This window comes from Trachypithecus francoisi, unplaced genomic scaffold, assembly GCF_009764315.1.
Source record: "Trachypithecus francoisi isolate TF-2019V2 unplaced genomic scaffold, Tfra_2.0 Lachesis_group11, whole genome shotgun sequence".
In the NCBI taxonomy this organism is placed as follows: domain Eukaryota; kingdom Metazoa; phylum Chordata; class Mammalia; order Primates; family Cercopithecidae; genus Trachypithecus; species Trachypithecus francoisi.
The window spans coordinates 117069681-117089021 of NW_022681456.1; the positions used below are offsets into that span (position 1 = coordinate 117069681).

A 19341-nucleotide genomic window follows, 5' to 3' on the forward strand; every position below is an offset into this window, starting at 1 on the left:
CAAGTAGTTTCCTGAATAGACTTTCTTTTTTGACAAATAAAATTGGTAATTACTTCAATAACTATTAACTACATTTATAAGATAGTCATGATAGCTAGCACTACTCCTATTAGACTGCACTAAATGCTTTACATGCATTAACACATTTACTCTTCCTAATATTTCTATGTGGTAACTACTAGCACTAGCTCTATTTTATAGGTGAAAAGTTGAAGGTGTTCAATAACTTAACATAGCACCCACCCACTATTAAGTGACAAGCTCCAGGTTGTCTGACTGTAGACCTTATTATTTCTATGCCACCAGGTGGAAACGAACATAGACATGTGATACACATACATGTGATACATATATCTTTACATTTTTTCCTGACAAAATATTATGTCTGAGAAATCTAATCAGAGACACGTTTATATCTGTTTTTACACATATTACTGAAACCTTCAGTTTGAAATCATTCAAAAATTATATCAAATAGTTTTTAACACTAGAAATTTTATTAAAAAGTTACCTAATCATGTGCCATTTTCCAAAATGAACAGTCTCAATAAGCAAACACTAAGAAAATTTCAAGAGAGCAAACATACTGGCTTTGTAGCTTTTTTTGTAATGAAACAAGAATATACCTGAAAGGCACACTTCAGCAAATGTGAAGAAAGAGTTAACACAGAAGAGCTGGTTGTTCATTCCTTGCACATCTCTCCAAGGGAACTTGGAACCATAATTGAGACTTGGTCAGTTATCAGGAATGTTGCCCTTGGAAGGTCATGTTAACGATTAATTCTCTTATATACACTCTGAACAGTGAACTGTGCCATACTGTGTTCATCAGGATTGCTTTGCATAAATATGAAGATTGATGATGTACACTTGGGTTTCATTGTTGGGATCCTGAGTTTCCAATGCCATGGCCAGTTACACAGAAAAATGTCACTATGTGACCAGACCCTCCAAAAAACCTCAGACCCTGAGACTCAATCAGGATTCTCTGGGAAAAGACTCTTGGCACATGTCTCTAAGGTTAATAAGCCAGAGAAAAAACAAATTCTGTGCGATCCCAGACAGACGACTTGGAAGTCTTTGCCTGATCTCTCTGAACTTCAACTCTGCACATTTTTTTCCCTGTTGCTCTTGCTCTACACCTTTTGTTGTGACAAATCATAATGGTGAGTATAACCTACTACTGGGTCTTATGAAATCCTTCTAGCAAATCAGCAAACTTCAAGGTGATCTTGAGTCCTTCAAAACAACAATTACAGATAGCAATGCTATTTTATAACTTATGTTGATAATTTGAATAAATTTGGTTTTCAGGATATAAAACTAATAATTCATTATATAAATGATATATAGTAATAAAACATACAATAATAAATTATGTGCAATATGTTAATAAATAGTTATTTGGGGATATCAGATAAATCTTCATTTAACAACTACAAGGGAATATTTTACATATTTCATCATTTGCTAATTACAGCCAGACAACAAGCATTTCCACACCAGACATCCAAGTTTCTCTTTATTTTTTCCTTTTTTTTTTTTGAGACAGTGTCTCATTTTGTCACCCAGGCTGGAATGCAGTGGCATTATCTTGACTCACTGCAACCTCCTCCTCCCAGGTTCAAGTGATCCTCCCGTCTCAGCCTCCCAAGGGATTACAAGCATGCACCACCACCCTCAGCTAATTTTTGTAGTTTTAGTAGAGACATGTTGGCCAGCCTGGTCTCGAACTCCTGACCTCAAGTGATCTGCCCATCTTGGCCTCCCAAAGTGCTAGGATTACAGGCATAAGCCACTGTGCCTGGCCTTAGACATCCAGATTTCTTCTGATCTAAATAGCCTTAAAGTGTTAAGAAGTACAACTAAGTAGGCTTGGGATAGGAAAATGAAGTTAGCCAATTGTACTTACAATGTGACAATTCAAAGAATCACAGGCTACCTGTTTCACATTAGTTTCTATCTGCTAGAAAGTTGCACATTGGGGTAAAAAGATATCAAGAATTTCTTAGTCAACAGTGGAACACTAATAAAGGTATTCATCACAATGACAAAAATGATATTTGTTTCAAAAAATTCTGGCTGGCAAGCATAACTTCATAACTGAAAGCACATATATATACTTCCATTATAGTTTCTTATTACACAATAAAACTCCTGTAATTGTATTTATTATTCATATACATAATTGACACTAATTCAAAGCTGAAATTTTGTTATTTTTGATAAGGCACTGCTTCAGCAGGCTGGCTGCTCAAACTGCTCGTATGCATTTTTGTATACTCAGATATTAAATTCCTCTTCCTTGAAGCCAAATAAAATATCTATTGAGAGCTTAACATTAAGTTGTACTATTGCTTTGCTTTCTGATGTGAAGTCAATTCCTGTTTCAAGTGTCTTTTTTTTTTTTTTTTCTTTAAGTTTCTTCTTTTTTATAGAGACGGAGTCTCACTTTGTTGCCCAGGCTGGTTTCGAACTCCTGGGCTCAAGTGATCCTCCTGTCTCCGTCTCCCAAAGGGCTGGGATTATAGACATGAGCCAACACGCCCCACCTCAAGTGTCTTACATTATATCCATTTTAATTTCACTTATATATTTATGATGTTACATATATTATTTATTATTTTTTTGAGATGGGATGGAGTTTCATTCTTTCACCCACACTGGAGTGAAGTGGTATGATCTCAGCTCACTGTAACCTCCGTCCTCCTGGGTTCAAGCAATTCTCCTGCCTTAGCCTCCCAAGTAGCTGGGATTACAGGCACCTGCCACCACGCCAGGCTAATTTTTGTCTTTTTAGTAGAGACGGGGGTTTCCCTATGTTGGCCAGGCTGGTCTCGAACTCCTGATCTCAGGTGATCATCTGCCCGCCTCGGCCTCCCAAAGTGCTAGGATTACAAGCGTGAGACACCGTGCCCAGCTACATATACTATATTTCAGCAAAATACTCTATACAATAGAGATCAATACAACTTTCTGCAATGATGAAAACAGTCTATATCTGTGTGGTCCAATATGCTAGCCACTAGCCATTTGTAGCTACTGAACCTTGAAATGGGGGTTATTTTGACTGAGGAACTAAATTTTTAATTTAATTTAAATAGCTACATGTGACTAGTGGCTATCATATTAGATATCACAGCTCTAGAAGAACCACCATTTATAAAATGACAAAAGACAGCCATCATAATGTCCATTTTCCTTTCCTTGAAAATATTACTTGTTTAAAAAAAAAAAACTCACTGAGGGAAGTAGAGATGTTCACAAATCCTTTGATTAAAGTTTAACTAGATTTCCTATAAATGTCACTAAGTATCACTGAATATATCAGCATTTTCTATACGTCTTCTAGAAAGTATCTCAATCTTATAATTTTAAATGAAAACACAGTTATAATCTACAAGACATGCTGAGAAACAATCACAACTTTGATCTCTAATACTGCACACAAAAACTGCTAACACTTGTAAGAAGTTAAGATATTTTTAATAGCTTTTATTTGCTCTATAAACTATGGTGTATATCTAGGTTGGTCAAAATCCATTGTTTTTAAGGAAAATAGTCACATTTAAAGATCAAATGATGTCCTTGTTTTAAAAATCTTGTCAGTTTTTCATGCCTGACATGCTTAACATTTTTGTTCTTGTAGGAATATATGAGCTTCTTGAAATGATTCAAAGGAAGTGAAGAAAATAAAACTATCAACAACCTAACCACTATGAATTGATTATACCTAAAGCAATAAAGAACAAGGAAGAACACTGTTAATACAGGAAAGTAGTAGTTACACTATTACGGGGTGGTTAAGATTTAATAGGAAAAAGTACAAAGACTGGCAAAGTGCTAATAAACAAGCAGACAGACAAAAAATTCTTCCTCAAAAGGTATTTCTGATTACTTTTGAGAAAATTAAAATGGTGGGTGGTAGGGGTAGAGAGTGGTACAAGTGAGGGTAAACCAGTGAAACACTCTTAAAAAAGAGGTACCTGGAAGAAATTACATGTGTTTTCTTTTTGCAGACAATCTTTACAGAATGTAAAGGCAAATGACTGGACTATCAATTGTACTAATCAAATCAGTCAGTTAATAAACTATTACCTCTAAGAGAACTGCTATGTAAAAACAAAACAAGACAAAACAAAAAACCTCAATTCTTGTCAAATATTACAGAGAAGTTATGAGACAATGTTTGGACAGTTAAAAAAAACAGACATAGAACAATTTTCATTCAATCAAAGAATGATGAAAATTCATTTTCCTGTAGACCATAATTAGGATTTTACTCTGAAGAAGGAAAAATCTTACCTGTGATGTGCTATCAGCTGCTTTCTTATTGACAGAAGCATCTATTGTTTTGTTTGTCTGGTTTTCTGAAAAGTAAAAAAAAAGCCATTTTTAAAAACATCTACAAAATGTAAAAAGTTAAGTTGCTTTATATAAAACAATTCATGTAGTTTTCTCCAACTATTTTTCTGTCAACATGTCACATATGTAAATAAAAATTCAAACTCACAGATCACTGCTATAGTATCTTCCAGAAGGGGAAATTCACAATACTGATTAAAAAAAACTTTCCACTGAACCAGCAATTTTAACTCTAAGCAGTATCTCATGGAAATAATTTAAGATACACATAACTTAAATGTTCTAACATGAGGAAATAGTTAAATAAAATATAATTCCTCCATACTATGTCCTTTTGGAGAAAAAAATTTAATATGTCAAAAATGTTTCCAATAAATTCAGTAGAAACAGTTGCAGTAAATCTAAGAAAATACACATGCATATTTCTCAGTAGTTCAATCATCCATGATTTTTCTTTCTGTTCATTTTTCAATTAACTTGTAATGAGTTTGCAGTTAAAAAATAATGCTACTTCCAGAACAGCACAGAAAATGAACAAAGCATATTTTGTCCCAATTTCTAATGAGAGGAAAAGACAGAATGCATTAAATTTCATCAAAGGTTTTATGCACCTATTGAGATTATTTAGGGTTTCCTGTTTGGTAACATGGGGTTTTTAAATGTTGAAACAGTCCATCCTTTCTTTCTGGAGATAAAACCCTCTTGGTCAAACTATGGCATTCCTTTCATTTGTAAGTCTTCAGAATGCATACAGAGTAAACAATTTATGTTTAAAAAAATACAGGAGGGAGGCCGAGATGGGTGGATCACGAGGTCAGGAGATCGAGACCATCCTGGCTAACATGGTGAAACCCCGTCTCTACTAAAAAATACAAAAAACTAGCCGGGCGAGGTGGCGGGCGCCTGTAGTCCCAGCTACTCAGGAGGCTGAGGCAGGAGAATGGCGTAAACCCGGGAGGTGGAGCTTGCAGTGAGCTGAGATCCGGTCATTGCACTCCTGCCTGGGCGACAGAGCGAGACTCCGTCTCAAAAAAAAAAAAAAAAAAATACAGGAGATTAAACTACCTATGTATTTCCATATGTACATATATAAATCTGTATGTCTAAAAAATCAAGTTGGGTTAATATTCACCTGTTAAAAGAGAAGTATTCTAGGGTACAGAAGTAAAAAGGATGCCCTTTGATTTCTCCTACCTTGTCTGAATTACTTTCTTTTTGTAAGAAGAATATTAATATATTATCTATTTATTAAAAAATATATTCAAATTACTTCACTTATTACAAATGAGCATCTGTTTGGGACTATGAAGTTCCTGAAAGACTAACAAAACTAATTCTAGGTTACTGATGTTACAGAGTGGAGTATTAAGATACACTAGGTGATATTACCAAAATATCAGTGATTTACTACCAAAGGTTTTTATATACGATGTTAAAATACATTCATTTGGATTTGAAACACTTCCATCTTCAAATCAAAATAAGATAACTTTACATAAAAAGTAAATGAGGGGGGTGAGGAGGGAGGGATTGCATTGGGGAGTTATACATGATATAAACGTCATGCACATGTACCCTAGAACTTAAAGTATAAAAAAAAAAGTAAATGAGGAAGCTTCACTTTTGTGTTTTTATTTTTTAATTCTTTTTTTATTTTTTCTTTTGAGACAAGAGTCTTGCTCTGTCACCCAGACTGGAGTGCAGTGGCACGATCTTGGCTCACTGCAACCTCCATCTCCCAGGTTCAAGCGATTCTCATGTCTCAGGCTCCTGAGTAGCTGGGACTACCAGTGAGTGCCACCATGCCTGGCTAATTTTTGTTTTAGTAGAGACCTGCTTTCACCATGCTGGCCAGGCTGGTCTCGATCTTCTGGCCTCAAGTGATCCACCTGCCTCGCCCTCCCAAAGTGCTGGGATTATAGGCATGAGCCAACATACCTGGCCTCATTTTTACTTTTTGTCATAATATTTTCATATAAGAAAATTCCTAAAGATGCAAGAAAGATTTAGACTGCTTAATAAAATGTTACATACACATTTCTTTGTTACCCAGCATGATTCTCTCCTAGACCTAATTGCCTTAGAGCTATAAGTTAATTATTCATGGAACTGTAATAATATTCCTTATTCTAGATTCTCAACTAACATCTCCCTTGCCCATTATTATGCAATTTTTCCCTTGATTCTTAATATAATGTCTTATAGCTCCATTGCATTGCTTTTGCTTTCTTCTATAAGATCTACTTTGGATGACTTCGGGATATAAATATTATAACTCCATCTATCAAGGCAACAAAACTGGTTAGGATGTAAAATAAGAAATTATAGCTTAAAATCCTTCTATCATATGGAATACATCTCCATAAAAATAAAAATAAAAGTAAATAAAATTAAAAAGTACTTTACAGGAGTTAAACTGGCAGTATCCCTTAGTAGCTCTGGATAATTGTATGAACATAAAAAAGGCAAACACTTCATTCATTTAATTCTGTCCTTGAAGAAATGGTTGAAGAAATAATTGCTGTGTTTAAACTCTTACTTGTTTTTGTTTCTGAGACAGGGAACTTCCTCTGTTGCCCAGGTTGGAGTGCAGTGGCACAACCATGGCTCACTGCAGCCTTGACCTCCTGGGTTCAAGCAATCCTCCTCCTTTGGCCTCCTGGGTAGCTGGGACTGCAGGCATGTGTCACCATGCCAAACTAATTTTTTATTTTTTGTACATATGGGGGTCTCACTATATTGCAAGGCTGGTCTTGAGCTCCTGAGCTCAAGCCATCCTCCTGCCTCAGCCTACCAAAGTGTTGGTATTACAGGCATAAGCCACCATGCCCAGCCAACTCTAGTTTTACACAGTCTTAGAAGATGTTTAATGAAATCTGAAAGTATACCTTGTACATGGATTGTATATAACTTCCCCCAAATCTGTTCTTTCTTTAATGTCTAGTTTAGTAAATGGAATAACATTTAAAAATGTCTTAGAAAGCTGAGTCATCTTTGAGTTCTCCATCTTTTCCACACATCTAAACTTTTATTAATAAATTACCAAGTACCTCTTAAATAACGTTTAAATCTTTTTCATACCACCATCTCTCATCCTACAAGAGCCTCCAGTCTCCTAATTGGCCTTCGTAACACTATTCTTTATCCCTTCCAAACCATTCTCCATACTGTAACCAGGGTTCATGGATGTCACATTACCCTCTATACCCCCTACAAAAACCCTTTAACCCTATTTCCCCCATTCTTCTGTTCACTACTTCACACCTTTCCAGATTTCCCATGTTCTCTTTTGTCCTCTCAGGAAAACCTGCAAAATCCTAACACTCATCACATTTATAATTAATTCGTTATTTAATGACTATATTCCCTATTTGATTGTAAGCTTGGTGAGATCATAGTGACTATTTTATACATTTCTGTGTATCTAAAGAACCTCAGATAATATAGTCATTCATTACTTTGTGAATGAATGAAATTAGCTATAGTTTGAGCTTTAAATTTCCAAGCCCTTAGGAGGACATTTACCTCACTATAAACAGAAATACAGATTTAAAATCCATAAGGATATACTTAACTGTAATAAAATACATACAAATGCATGAACATAGAGCATATGTTATTAAGCAAATATAATACCCACATAAGTATAGAGCTTAGAAAATTTTAATTATATAACCTAATTAATTTATCACAAACTACTAAATGTAGTAGAGATGTACTGAAGTTTGGCTTCAGTTTAGGTTTTGGGAATCCTAAAAAGCCAAATGCCTACTTTAACATCATTTATGCCACTGCTGAAATTATACCTGATCAAAGAACATATTATAAGTAATAATTTATTAATAAAGTCAGAACTGAAGAATAAGCAAGTTCCTAAGATCTCATTTTAGTTAGCATTATGAAAAAAATACAAACAAAGCTTGTCATTCACATTTATTCATTATCAAATGTAGGTAAGCATTCTAAATGGAACTTGAAGACCTCGATATAATTACATATTAAAAATATATAAATGTGTTAAATAAATATATGTGTTAAAATATGTAATTTTATTTTAGAAATAATTGTACATTATCTTAGAATGCTACACCAATTAATGATTGTGAAAACTTACTTTTATATAAAAAAATTAAGAATAGTCAAATGAAACAGACTGACATGCATTACTAATAGTGTACTTCAACTAATTTGGGGAATATACCCTTTCTATAAAAACTCTAAGAGAACAGAATAATGAAATTATAATTCTGACACTTTAAGAAGTGTTTGGAGTATGAGCATGACAGTAAACAAATACTCTTAAATTATTTCTTTTCAAGTCATGGTTTTTCAGGAAAAGTTCTCTATTTAAGAATATATCTCATCTCATGACCATGAAATTAAAACAATGTCAACTTTGCCTCAAAATTTCATAAGGAGGAAAACCCAAAATCACATAAAACAATGTCCATCACTAAATCATCTGGCATTAAAAAATACTAAGAACTGAAAGAAAAAGAAGTTACAGAAAAATGAAATATCACCCAAAAATCTTGTATGTCCAATGACCTCAGTTAAAAGTAAGCATCTCTTTTAGTGTTGTAAACATGAAAGAATATCCAAAAAATAATGTGGTAGCAGATAACACTAACAAACATTTGCCCCTGTACTATGCAAACAAATTGTAAATACTATAAATAATAATTACACTTTCACATAAAACATTAGTTTATTCTTATAAATATGATAATAAGAGTGATATCCAGCTTCAATCCAACATTAATTTTGATCTGCCACTCATTTACTTTCTTAACAACTCTGAAATACCATTATTGTTTTATATGAGAAAACACTTAGGGAGTAACTACACTAGTAATGACTATATGACAAAAACTAAGGCTTGTACATCTCACTTATAAAAGTAATTTTGTACTTTAGAATTTGTTTCCTATATTACATGGTCACTTACAACATCAATAAGAAAAACACTGTAGCAATTTTACTATACACATGATGCCTACCCTTCCCTGCCTTTCCAAAAGTAGTGCGGATAAATGTGAAGTCAGAAATGAAGAATAAGCAAGCTCAAGAATGCATATAAAACAAACTCTTTCCAGGAACCAGGAAGACAACAGAGTTTGGCAGATTTTAAACAGGTATAGTCAAGTTCTCCTTTTTGCAGTATTTCTAAGTAAAATACAATCAATCATATAATATGTCATATGGGAAAACAGAAAAGATAAAACAAGAAGGACTCAAACATTTTATAGTAAATGTGAAAGAAAATCTATTTTTAAGTTGTTCAAATTTGGAAGCTACGAATGAGTGCACAAAGGATTTTCCAAATGTGTAAGGAACATAAACGTGCCTTTTTTTCTTAAAAGCATATATTATGTAAATTTGATACTTTAAAATGTTTTAAACAGACATTGCTGGCAAATGTATCATAAAAGTAACTCATAATGTTTGCCACAAAGCCATAAATTCAAAATTCACCAAACAGGAAAATTACTAAAAGATAAAACACAGATACTAACTTCTAATTCAAAATAAACCCCCTCTCAAGCCCCATTTTAGCAACATCATTTCTCTCAGGTATCTAAAAAATTACTAAAAATAATCAAGAAAATTCTATTTATTTTGTCCTTCCAATAATGCTAGCCACTTAGAAAAAAAAAGTTCAATCGTTACAAGGCTATTAACATGCTTGCATTTCTAGCATTAAACCTACATGGTGACTTACCAATTCTTGGGGTGGTATTGCTGTTCTGTTCTGCAGGAGACGAAGTACTAAATGCAGAAATTGGAATTTTCATCTGTATAGGACCTCGATTATTTGATGGACTATAGAGTCCTGATGGGCCCACTGTGGGCAAAGAAGTCCTTGTGGCTTGTACAATAGAGTGTGCCGTTGGAACAGCCTGCACCGCAAGTGTTGTTCCCAATGGTGCAGCACTGGCAGTAGGGTTCCTTTGAATACTAGAACTGGGCACAGAAGGAACGTTGTTTGGTTTAGTGGGATTTGGCAAGGATGGCAAGGATACTGGATTTTTGGTAAGACCACTCACTGTAGGTGGGCTTTGCACAGAAATGAATTCAACGTTGCCAGATGGTTGATTAGTCACCAAAGTCCCTGGATGGCTCTGTAGAAGCTGAGGCTGGGAGGATACTGCAACAGGTACATGCAAAATCACTGGCAAAGGTTGTAAAGAGATTGTAGGTTGAGGATTTCCACTAGGCACCTGAGTAGTAGCAACTACAGTAGCTGTATTGGGTGCAGGAAGAACTGACGTTGCTGTGAGGGAACCCGAAGTCACTGGAGTCTGCAATTTAGGTTGACTACTGACAACTGTTGGAGGAGTGACAAGATTGGTTGAAGATACTATAGAAAGAAAACAGAAGTCTTCGTTTAAATGGTTATATTAATTTATCAACTAAGAAAATATGACAGATACAAATTAAATACATTGCATTAGACTTAGCATAGATTAAATACATTGCAAAGACTAAAGTCTTTTATCATGAAATTTTTTCCAGATTCAAATTCCAAAATTTAATTTAGAATTAAATTCTTAGAAGAATTTTGCATGTAGGTTTAGTATATTACAAAAACAGCACATGATGGATGGTTAATATGCAAGACTACTGAGTATCAAAACGGTCTCTGAAAATTACTATAATCACTTTAGAGTACCTAACTAGTAAACAAATAAAAAATACTAAAAAGTTAAGTAAAAATATATATTTTTGAAACTACATTAAAAACATTATAAATGCCTTATAATGCAAGTAATATATAAACTCAAATAGTAAATCTAAAGAATCATGACCATTAATGAATAACAGGTAAGCTTACTTATTATATTTTATTATTTGAACCATGTCTGTATCTTTGGATCAAGTTTGACTGAATTCCTTGGGAGAGGAACTATTAGGGGGAGGTTCCCACTACTGACACCCTACTGACATTGTATGATATGGAAAATAGCACTGAGTGAAGTTGACAGATGAATTAAGAAGAAATTAGGTAACATATACAGAAGAACAGAGAAAATACAAATGCTGACAAATGCTGGTCACTACAGTTTTACAGCAGTTTTCAACTACTTGCGTTTATTCTCACTGGAACAGGTTTAAAACACATGACTAAACTTCTTTCTCACTGATTTATAGTCTTTCCAAAAATCACAGGTTCACTAGAGCAGTAGTTTCTCCAAGTGTGGTCCAAGGGGCTGCCTGGGGTTTTCTGAGACCCTTTTGGGGAGTTTGCAATGTCAAAACTATTTTCATAACGATGAGACATTATTTGACTTTTTAAATGAGCAGACATTTGCACCAATGGAGCAAAAGCAATGGTGAGTAAAACTTCTGATGCTTAGTACAAAAATCAAGGTAGTACAACGGACCAAACGTCGCTGCATTCTTCATCACATGCTTACAGTAAAAAACAAAGTCAGTTTTACTTAAGAATCCCCATGATACAGCAGTAAAAACTATTAACTTTACTATATCTCAACTTTTGAACAGGGGTTCTTTTCTTAATATTCCATGTGAAGGAATAGGCAGTACATATAAGACAACTACTAAGTGCCAAAGTAGGATAGTTAACTCAAGGAAAAATGCTTGTGCAATTGAGCTATAAACTAAACTAGCAGTCTTTCCCACGAAAGACTATTTTTACTTGAAAGAATGACCTATAGACACACTGATGATTCACATGTAGGTATTTTGAAGATCTTTTCTTAGAAATAAACTAGGTAAGGCAGTCACTTCAAAGAAAAAAAGCCCAACTGTATTTATCAGTAATAATAACATTTGAGTTTTTAAGCAAAACTAAGAACATTAGAAAAAACTTTTATCTGTCATTGAAAGCATGACAGCTCCCTAAATCCTTAAAATGCTTCTCTGAGTAGAACTGATAGTAAAATCAGTAAATGTAATTTTTAAAAATAATATTAACAAAATGTGTCAATATGTGGAAGATTTGCATAACTTGGTGAATAGTTTTCAAACGATCAATGAATGATATTAGTAAAACTCCATGTGCAAGTACAAGATAGACGAATTTTTTTTTTCTTTTTTTTTTTTTAAAGACAGGGTTTGCCTCTATCGCCCAGGATGGAGTACACGGGCGCAATCTTGGCTCATAGCAGCTTACATCTCCTGGGCTCATGTCATCTTTCCACCTCAGCCGCCTGAGTAGCTGGGACCACAGGTGTGCACCACCATGTCCGGCTACTTTTTGTATTTTTTGTAGAGACAAGTTTCACTATGTTGCCCCGGCTGGCCTGGAACTCCTGAGTTTAAGCGATCCACCTGCCTCGGGCCTCCCAAAGTGCAGGGATTATAGACGTAAGCCACCACACTTGTCCAATAAATGCATTTTAATGGAGGAGTTAGAAAAGTTCTTTGGTGTGGTTTCAGATTATACTTCACAACCAACCTTAAAGAAACTACTACTGGACAGTATCAAAGAATATCCACAATTATCTGTAAGGGCTAGCCCTTTTCCATCTATATATTTGTATAAGACTGGATTTCCTTCATATGCGTCAGCCAAATCAACATTTTAAAACAGACTAAAAGCAGATGCAGATATGAGATACAGCTATCTTTAACTGTCTTAATGTCTCAAAGTATTAAAGAGATATGTAAAAAATGTAAGAGAATAATGCTCTTTGTGCTGCTATTTTTAAGCTTGGAAAATACACTTAGTTTCATTTTTAAAAGTTTTTTGTGTTAGACATTAAGAGTTTACTATTTATTTTTATATTTATTATTTATTTATTTGATTTTAGAGAAAGTCTCACTCTGTCGCCCAGGTTGGGGTGCAGTGGCGTGATCTCGGCTCACCGCACTACACCTCCTGGGTTCAAGCGATTCTCCTGCCTCAGCCTCCTGAGTAGCTGGGATTACAGGCACCAGCCATCATGCCCAGCTAATTTTTGTATTTTGGTAGAGATACGGTTTCACCATGTTGGCCAGGCTGGTCTCAAACTCCTGACCTCAAGTGATCTGCCTGCCTCAGCCTCTCAAAGTCCTGGGATTACAGGCGTGAGCCACCAAGCCCAGCCTACTATTATTTTTAAAAAATCTTTAAATTTCTGTTTAATTTCTACTTCATTTCAACTGATAATAAATATCAACTGGTGTATCCCACATAATAAAAGTTCTGGGGTTCTTAATAATTTTTTAAGATTGTAAAGGGATCTAGAGACCAGAAAGTTTGTGAACTACTACAATAGAGATTTGAGTATCTATACTGTATTTTCACATATACTTATCTACTACCCTAAATTTTTTTGTTTTAAGAGACAAAGTGGATTTCACTATGTTGTCCAAGTTGACTCGAACTCCTGGGTTCAGGTAATCCTCCTTAGCCTCCCAAGTAGCTGAGACTATAGGCATGTGCCACCATGCCCAGTTTGATCCTGAATTTTTAACAAAATTTTTGTACTTAGACCAATGTGCCCAAATTTCTTAATCCATTTCAACCTCAAAAGAATGTAAGAAAAGAGAACCAAAGCCTTTAATTCCTAAGAAAATGTATTTTGGTATTTTAAAAAAAAAGTTACCTGTATTCACAGGAGTTTGAAAGGATGGTGGTGCACTCTCGCTTACATTTCTTTTGGACTCCAGCATCTGTCTCACTGTGCCTGCATTTCTATGAAATATATATACACACAAATAGTCAACAGATATGCCACTCTGGGAAAACCAACTGATATCTAGAATAAGCAGTGGCCCATAGGGGAAAAAGGGTGGCTAGACTTGGGTTTCACAACCCTAAACTGCAAGCAAAAACAGTGAGGCATAGCTGGCACAAAGACTTCTAAATGCTGGGGTCTGTGGCATTAGGGAAGAGTCTTAACTCTTGTATTCTAATGTCTGTTATCAGTACTTAACCTGAATACCAAAAGTAGGTCCTAATATGTACAGACATTAGTCTTTCTCACCCTTAACAGAAGTATTTCTCAATTACTCGAGAGGATACTATTTAAGACAAGTGGTTAAAGAAATATATAGTGACCAAAGAATGCCTTATAATAAGTTAGCAAAAGTATTATTCACAGATGAACAATATAATGAAGCAGAAAAAGAAAATACACTAACCAAGTATACCACTTATTTCCACATAAATACCATGATTACACTGCAAGAGTCTTCGACCAAATAAAGAAAATTAGAACTTTGTTCTGTTATTTAAAAACTAGACAGACTATGAATTCTCACCTGTAAGGCATGTTATTATTGCTGTTGACATCATTTACAGTTTTTCCTGGTGATACTGGTGGGTTGGGTGGATGCTGGGGGAGAAAAAAAATCAAGGTAAAAATAAAACTCAACACACAGGGAATCTTTAAAAAAAAAAAAAAGACCTGTAGATGTCTGTCAATATATTATCTGTCAGTGCTCTAATATAATGGGAAACATTGCCAGCTGAAACAACAATTTGAATCTTGGCATTATCACTTGTTCATTGTATCTTAAGCAAATCATTTACTTTGCTGAAGGCAACTGCTTATCATTTGAGAGATTAATAAAATAATTCCTGCATCTCACTGTTCTTATGAATTAAAAACACAAAAATGGCTCACATGCTGTTAAGAGTTTAAAAACATTAACAATATAAATCTAAAGAATAATCAGACTCACTCATTTAACACATAACTAGTGAATGCCTACTATGTAGCAGGCATCATATTAGCACCAGCAGTTCAACAAATAAGTGGTATCCAATGTCACAAATCAAAATTTTCAAATCAAAATTATTTTTAAGTTGTTTTTAAAAAAAATACTACCTACCACTGTGTGACTTAAATTTTATTTCATAAAATGTCACAAATCTAAGCTTCAGTAACAACTTATTTCAGCCTTTATCCCCAAAACCAGGGAATACAGAAATGGAATTATAACACCTACATATTAATTATCATTATTTAGGCCTCCGTCATTAATAACACTATCATCATTTATCTCTTAAAACGAGGCCGGGCACAGTGGCTCACGCCCATAATACTAGCACGTTGGGAGGCTGAGACAGGCAAGGATTGCTTGAGCTCAGGAGTTATAGACCAGCCTGGGCAATGTAGCGAAACCCCATCTCTAAAAATATATATATATACGTAAAAATTAGCCAAGCGTGTTAATACACGCCTGTGATCCCACCTCCTTGGGAGGATAAGGTGGGAGGACAGCTTGAGCCGAGGAGGCAGAGGTTGCAGTGAGCTCAGATTGTGTTACTGCAATCCAGCCTGGGTGACATGGCCAGACCATGCTTCAAAAACAAACAAACAAAAAATGAGAAGAATAAAATATCTCTACTCAAGACTAAGTCAAGTGTAAAAATAACATATTAAACCAAAGGTAATAAATGCTTAGAATTATACTGAGCTGATGCCCTTAATCACTCTTCTTAACAACAAATACATCTTGCTACTTTTTATATGACACAACAATAATTTCAACCTTCTAGTATGACATTGCATTAGACATGTGTAGAGGGAAAAACAATAGAATTAAGATAATCTGCTATAAAGGTACTTAAAATCTGGCTGTTAAGACAAACAAATGTAAAACAAGAGAAAAGCAAATTAAAATAACAGCGTAATGTGAATGTAAAAAGGTTAAAAAATAAGCTTTTAGGGAAAGGAATGCATCTTTAAGCACATCATTGAGTTTTTTTTTTTTTTGAGATAGAGTCTCACTGTCACCTAGGCTGGAGTGCACCATCTTGGCTCACTGCAGCCTCCGCCTCCCAGGCTCAAGCGATTCTCGTGCCTCAGCCTCTGAGTAGCTGGGATTACAGGTGCCCGCCACCAGGCCCAGCTAATTTTTGTATTTTTAGTAGAGGTGGGTTTCGCCATGTTGACCAGGCTGGTCTTGAACTCCTGACCTCAAGTGATCTGCCGTCCTCGGCCTCCCAAAGTGCTGGGATTACAGGCATGAGCTACTGTGCCTGGCCATCACTGAGTAATTACTACACTCAAAATGATTAAAAGAATACTTCAGGAGAAAAACAAAAAAGAAGAATAAATGCATAGGGAATAAAGAAAACAAATGGTTTAGAACACAGGAGTCATTTGATGGAGGATTTTAAAAAACTGTGGTAGGATCAGCAACATGTCAGAACAGGAAGTCCCCTCTGCTTCCCATATGGAGATGACTTAACAAGGTAAGCATCATATTGCCTGCACGAGATTTCCACAAACTAGTTGAGAGGATATGGCACAAGGCCAAAAAGAGGCACACTGGAACAGTTAGGAAAATATATTGTATTTACTCACTATACCCCATCAACCTCCCAACACAGCTTCTACATCAGAAAGGAAAGAGAAAGGTGGAGCTTGAATCCAACTGTTTAAGAAGATGCCCAACGCACTAGATTTTGTCTTACCCAAAATGGAGGACTAACCTGTAGTAAGAACTGTGACTATGGCACTTTGGATGCCTGTGAGCCTCAGAGACCAAAGGCAGGACCCTCAACTTGATAGAGCACCAGAGAAAGTGCAGTAACACTGACAGACAGCAGGGGAAGCACTAACACAACAGCTTGCTAAAGTACCAGAGGCTGCTACAGCAAAGACAGGTACCAGAGGAAGCTTCAGAGTGGAGAGGCAAACCTCTTCAGATGGAAGAGTACAAGTAAAAGCCCAGAGAAGACACACAGCCAAAAAAAATGTTAGAGGCCCACAGACTCTCTAACAAGGCCAACTGGTGAAGCCCTTCCTGTGTACAAGAGTCCACAAAGACTGGGAGATGTGGCTGTTTTTTCATATGCTAAAATTTCAACAAGCATACAAATAAACAGAAAAACATGGTCCAAATAAATAAAATAAATCTCCAAAAATCAACCCTAAAGTAACAGAGATCTATGAATTATCTGCCAATGAATTCAAAATAACTATCATTAAGATACTCAATGGGGTGAAAGAGACGACAGAAAACAGCAAAATCAGGAAAAGGGTGCATGAACAAAATGAGAATATCAATAAAGAGAAACTGTAAAAACGTATCAAATAGAAATTATGAAGCTGAAAATGAAAATTCACTGTAGGGAATCAAGAGCAGACCGGATCAAACAGAAAAAGAAATCCACAATTTTGAAGACAGGTCATTTGAAATTATCAAGTCAGAGGAGCAAAAAGAGAATGAAGAAAAGCTAAGAAAGTCTAAAGGACTTTTGGGACACCAATAGGTGAACCAATATACACATAAGGGAAGTAAAAGAAGACAGAGAGAGAGGGGCTGGGAACTCATTTAGATAAATAATTGGCTGAAAATGTCTGAAACTGGAAGAAGAAAATGGAGATGCAAATTCAAGAAGCTCAAAGACCTCCAACTATCGTTAACCCAAAAACATCTATACTGAGATACATTATAACCAAGCTGTCTGAATCACAGTAAATAATCTTGAAAGCAGTAAGAGAAAAGCAATTCATAACAATATACAAGAGAATTCCCATAAGATAACACGCAGATTTCTCAGCAGAAACCTTGTAGGCCTGAAAGAGTGAGATAATATATTATCAAAGTGCTGAAAGAACTGCCAATCAAGAATACTATATCCAGCAATAATATGCTTCAAAAATGTAGGTGAAATTAAAATTTTCCCCAGATTAATAAAAGCTGAAGGAGTTTCATCACTATACCTGTCCTATAAGAAGTGCTAAAGAAAAACCAAATACTGCATGTTCTCACTCATAGGTGGGAATTGAACAATGAGATCACTTGGACACAGGAAGGGGAGCATCACACACTGGGTCCTATCGTGGGGAGGGGGTGGGGGGAGGGATAGCATTAGGAGATATACCTAATGTAAATGACAAGTTAATGGGTGCAGCACACCAACATGGCACATGTATACATATGTAATAAACCTGCACGTTGTGCACATGTACCCTAGAACTTAAAGTATAATAATAATAATAATAATAAAAAGAAGTGCTAAAGAAAGTCCTTAAACTGGAAACTAAAAAGTGTCACACAACATCATGGAGGCATACAAAAATATAAACCTCTCTAAGGTAAAGGTTGATAAGGAGAAAAATACAGAATCCTGTATTCTTGTTATATTGGTGCATAAATCACTTTTAATTCTGGTATAGAACTTAAAAGTTTAAAAAAACTAAAAATATGTTAACAGATATACAACATAAAAAGATGTGATATATGACATCAGTAACATCAAGTCATGGTGAGGCAGATATAGAGTAGTACTCTTATATGATTAAAGTTATTTGCAGTTTAACATAGACAGTTGTAACTTTAGGATATTTTATGTAATCCCCATGGTAACCACAGAGAAAACATCTACAGAAAATACACAAAAGGAATTTTAAAAGGAATGAAAGCACACTACTATACCAAAAGAAAAAAAGCAACGAAACACAAAGGAATCAAGAAACAAAAAATAGCTACAAGTCGTAGAGAATAAAACAAAATGACAATAGTAAACTCCTTCCAATGAGCAGTTTATTTAAATGCAAATGGTAAAACTCTTCAATCAAAACACAGGTTGACTTAATGTTTTTAAAAATAAGATCCAACTATATGCTGCCTACAAGAGGCTCACTTTGGATCCAAAACACAACATAGAATGAAAGTGAAAGGATGGAAAAATATATTCCATGCAAATGGTAACAAAAAGAGAGTAAGGATGGGCCATACTTCTGTAAGACAAAATAGACTTTAAGTCAAAAACTGTCAAAACAGACAATGAAGGACATAACAATAAAAGGGTCTATTCACCAGCTGTAACACACACACACACACACACCCCTCCCTACCTAACATCAGAGCTCCAAATATATGAAACAAACATTGAAAGAATGAAAGGGAGAAACAGACAGCAACACAATGACAGTAGGAAACTTCAATACCCCACTTTCAATAATGGAGAGAGCCATCAGACAGAATATTAACAAGGAAACAGAGAACTTTAACAACACTATATGCTAATTGGACCTAACAGACATATAGAATAAGTTATATCGA

General features: G+C 35.1%; 1 protein-coding gene across 8 annotated transcripts in view; it reads right to left on the bottom strand.

The window, feature by feature from the left end:
* Positions 1-19341, bottom strand: part of ATF7IP (activating transcription factor 7 interacting protein) — a 135933-nt gene that overhangs the window by 31961 nt on the left and 84631 nt on the right. For all 8 annotated transcript variants that reach the window (XM_033222801.1, XM_033222796.1, XM_033222795.1 and 5 more), the window contains exons 7-10: positions 14578-14651; positions 13920-14008; positions 10088-10726; positions 4306-4370 (exon numbers count right to left, since the gene is read on the bottom strand). In XM_033222801.1, coding sequence (XP_033078692.1) covers positions 4306-4370; positions 10088-10726; positions 13920-14008; positions 14578-14651 — 867 coding nt within the window. The remainder of the gene's footprint in view (positions 1-4305; positions 4371-10087; positions 10727-13919; positions 14009-14577; positions 14652-19341) is intronic.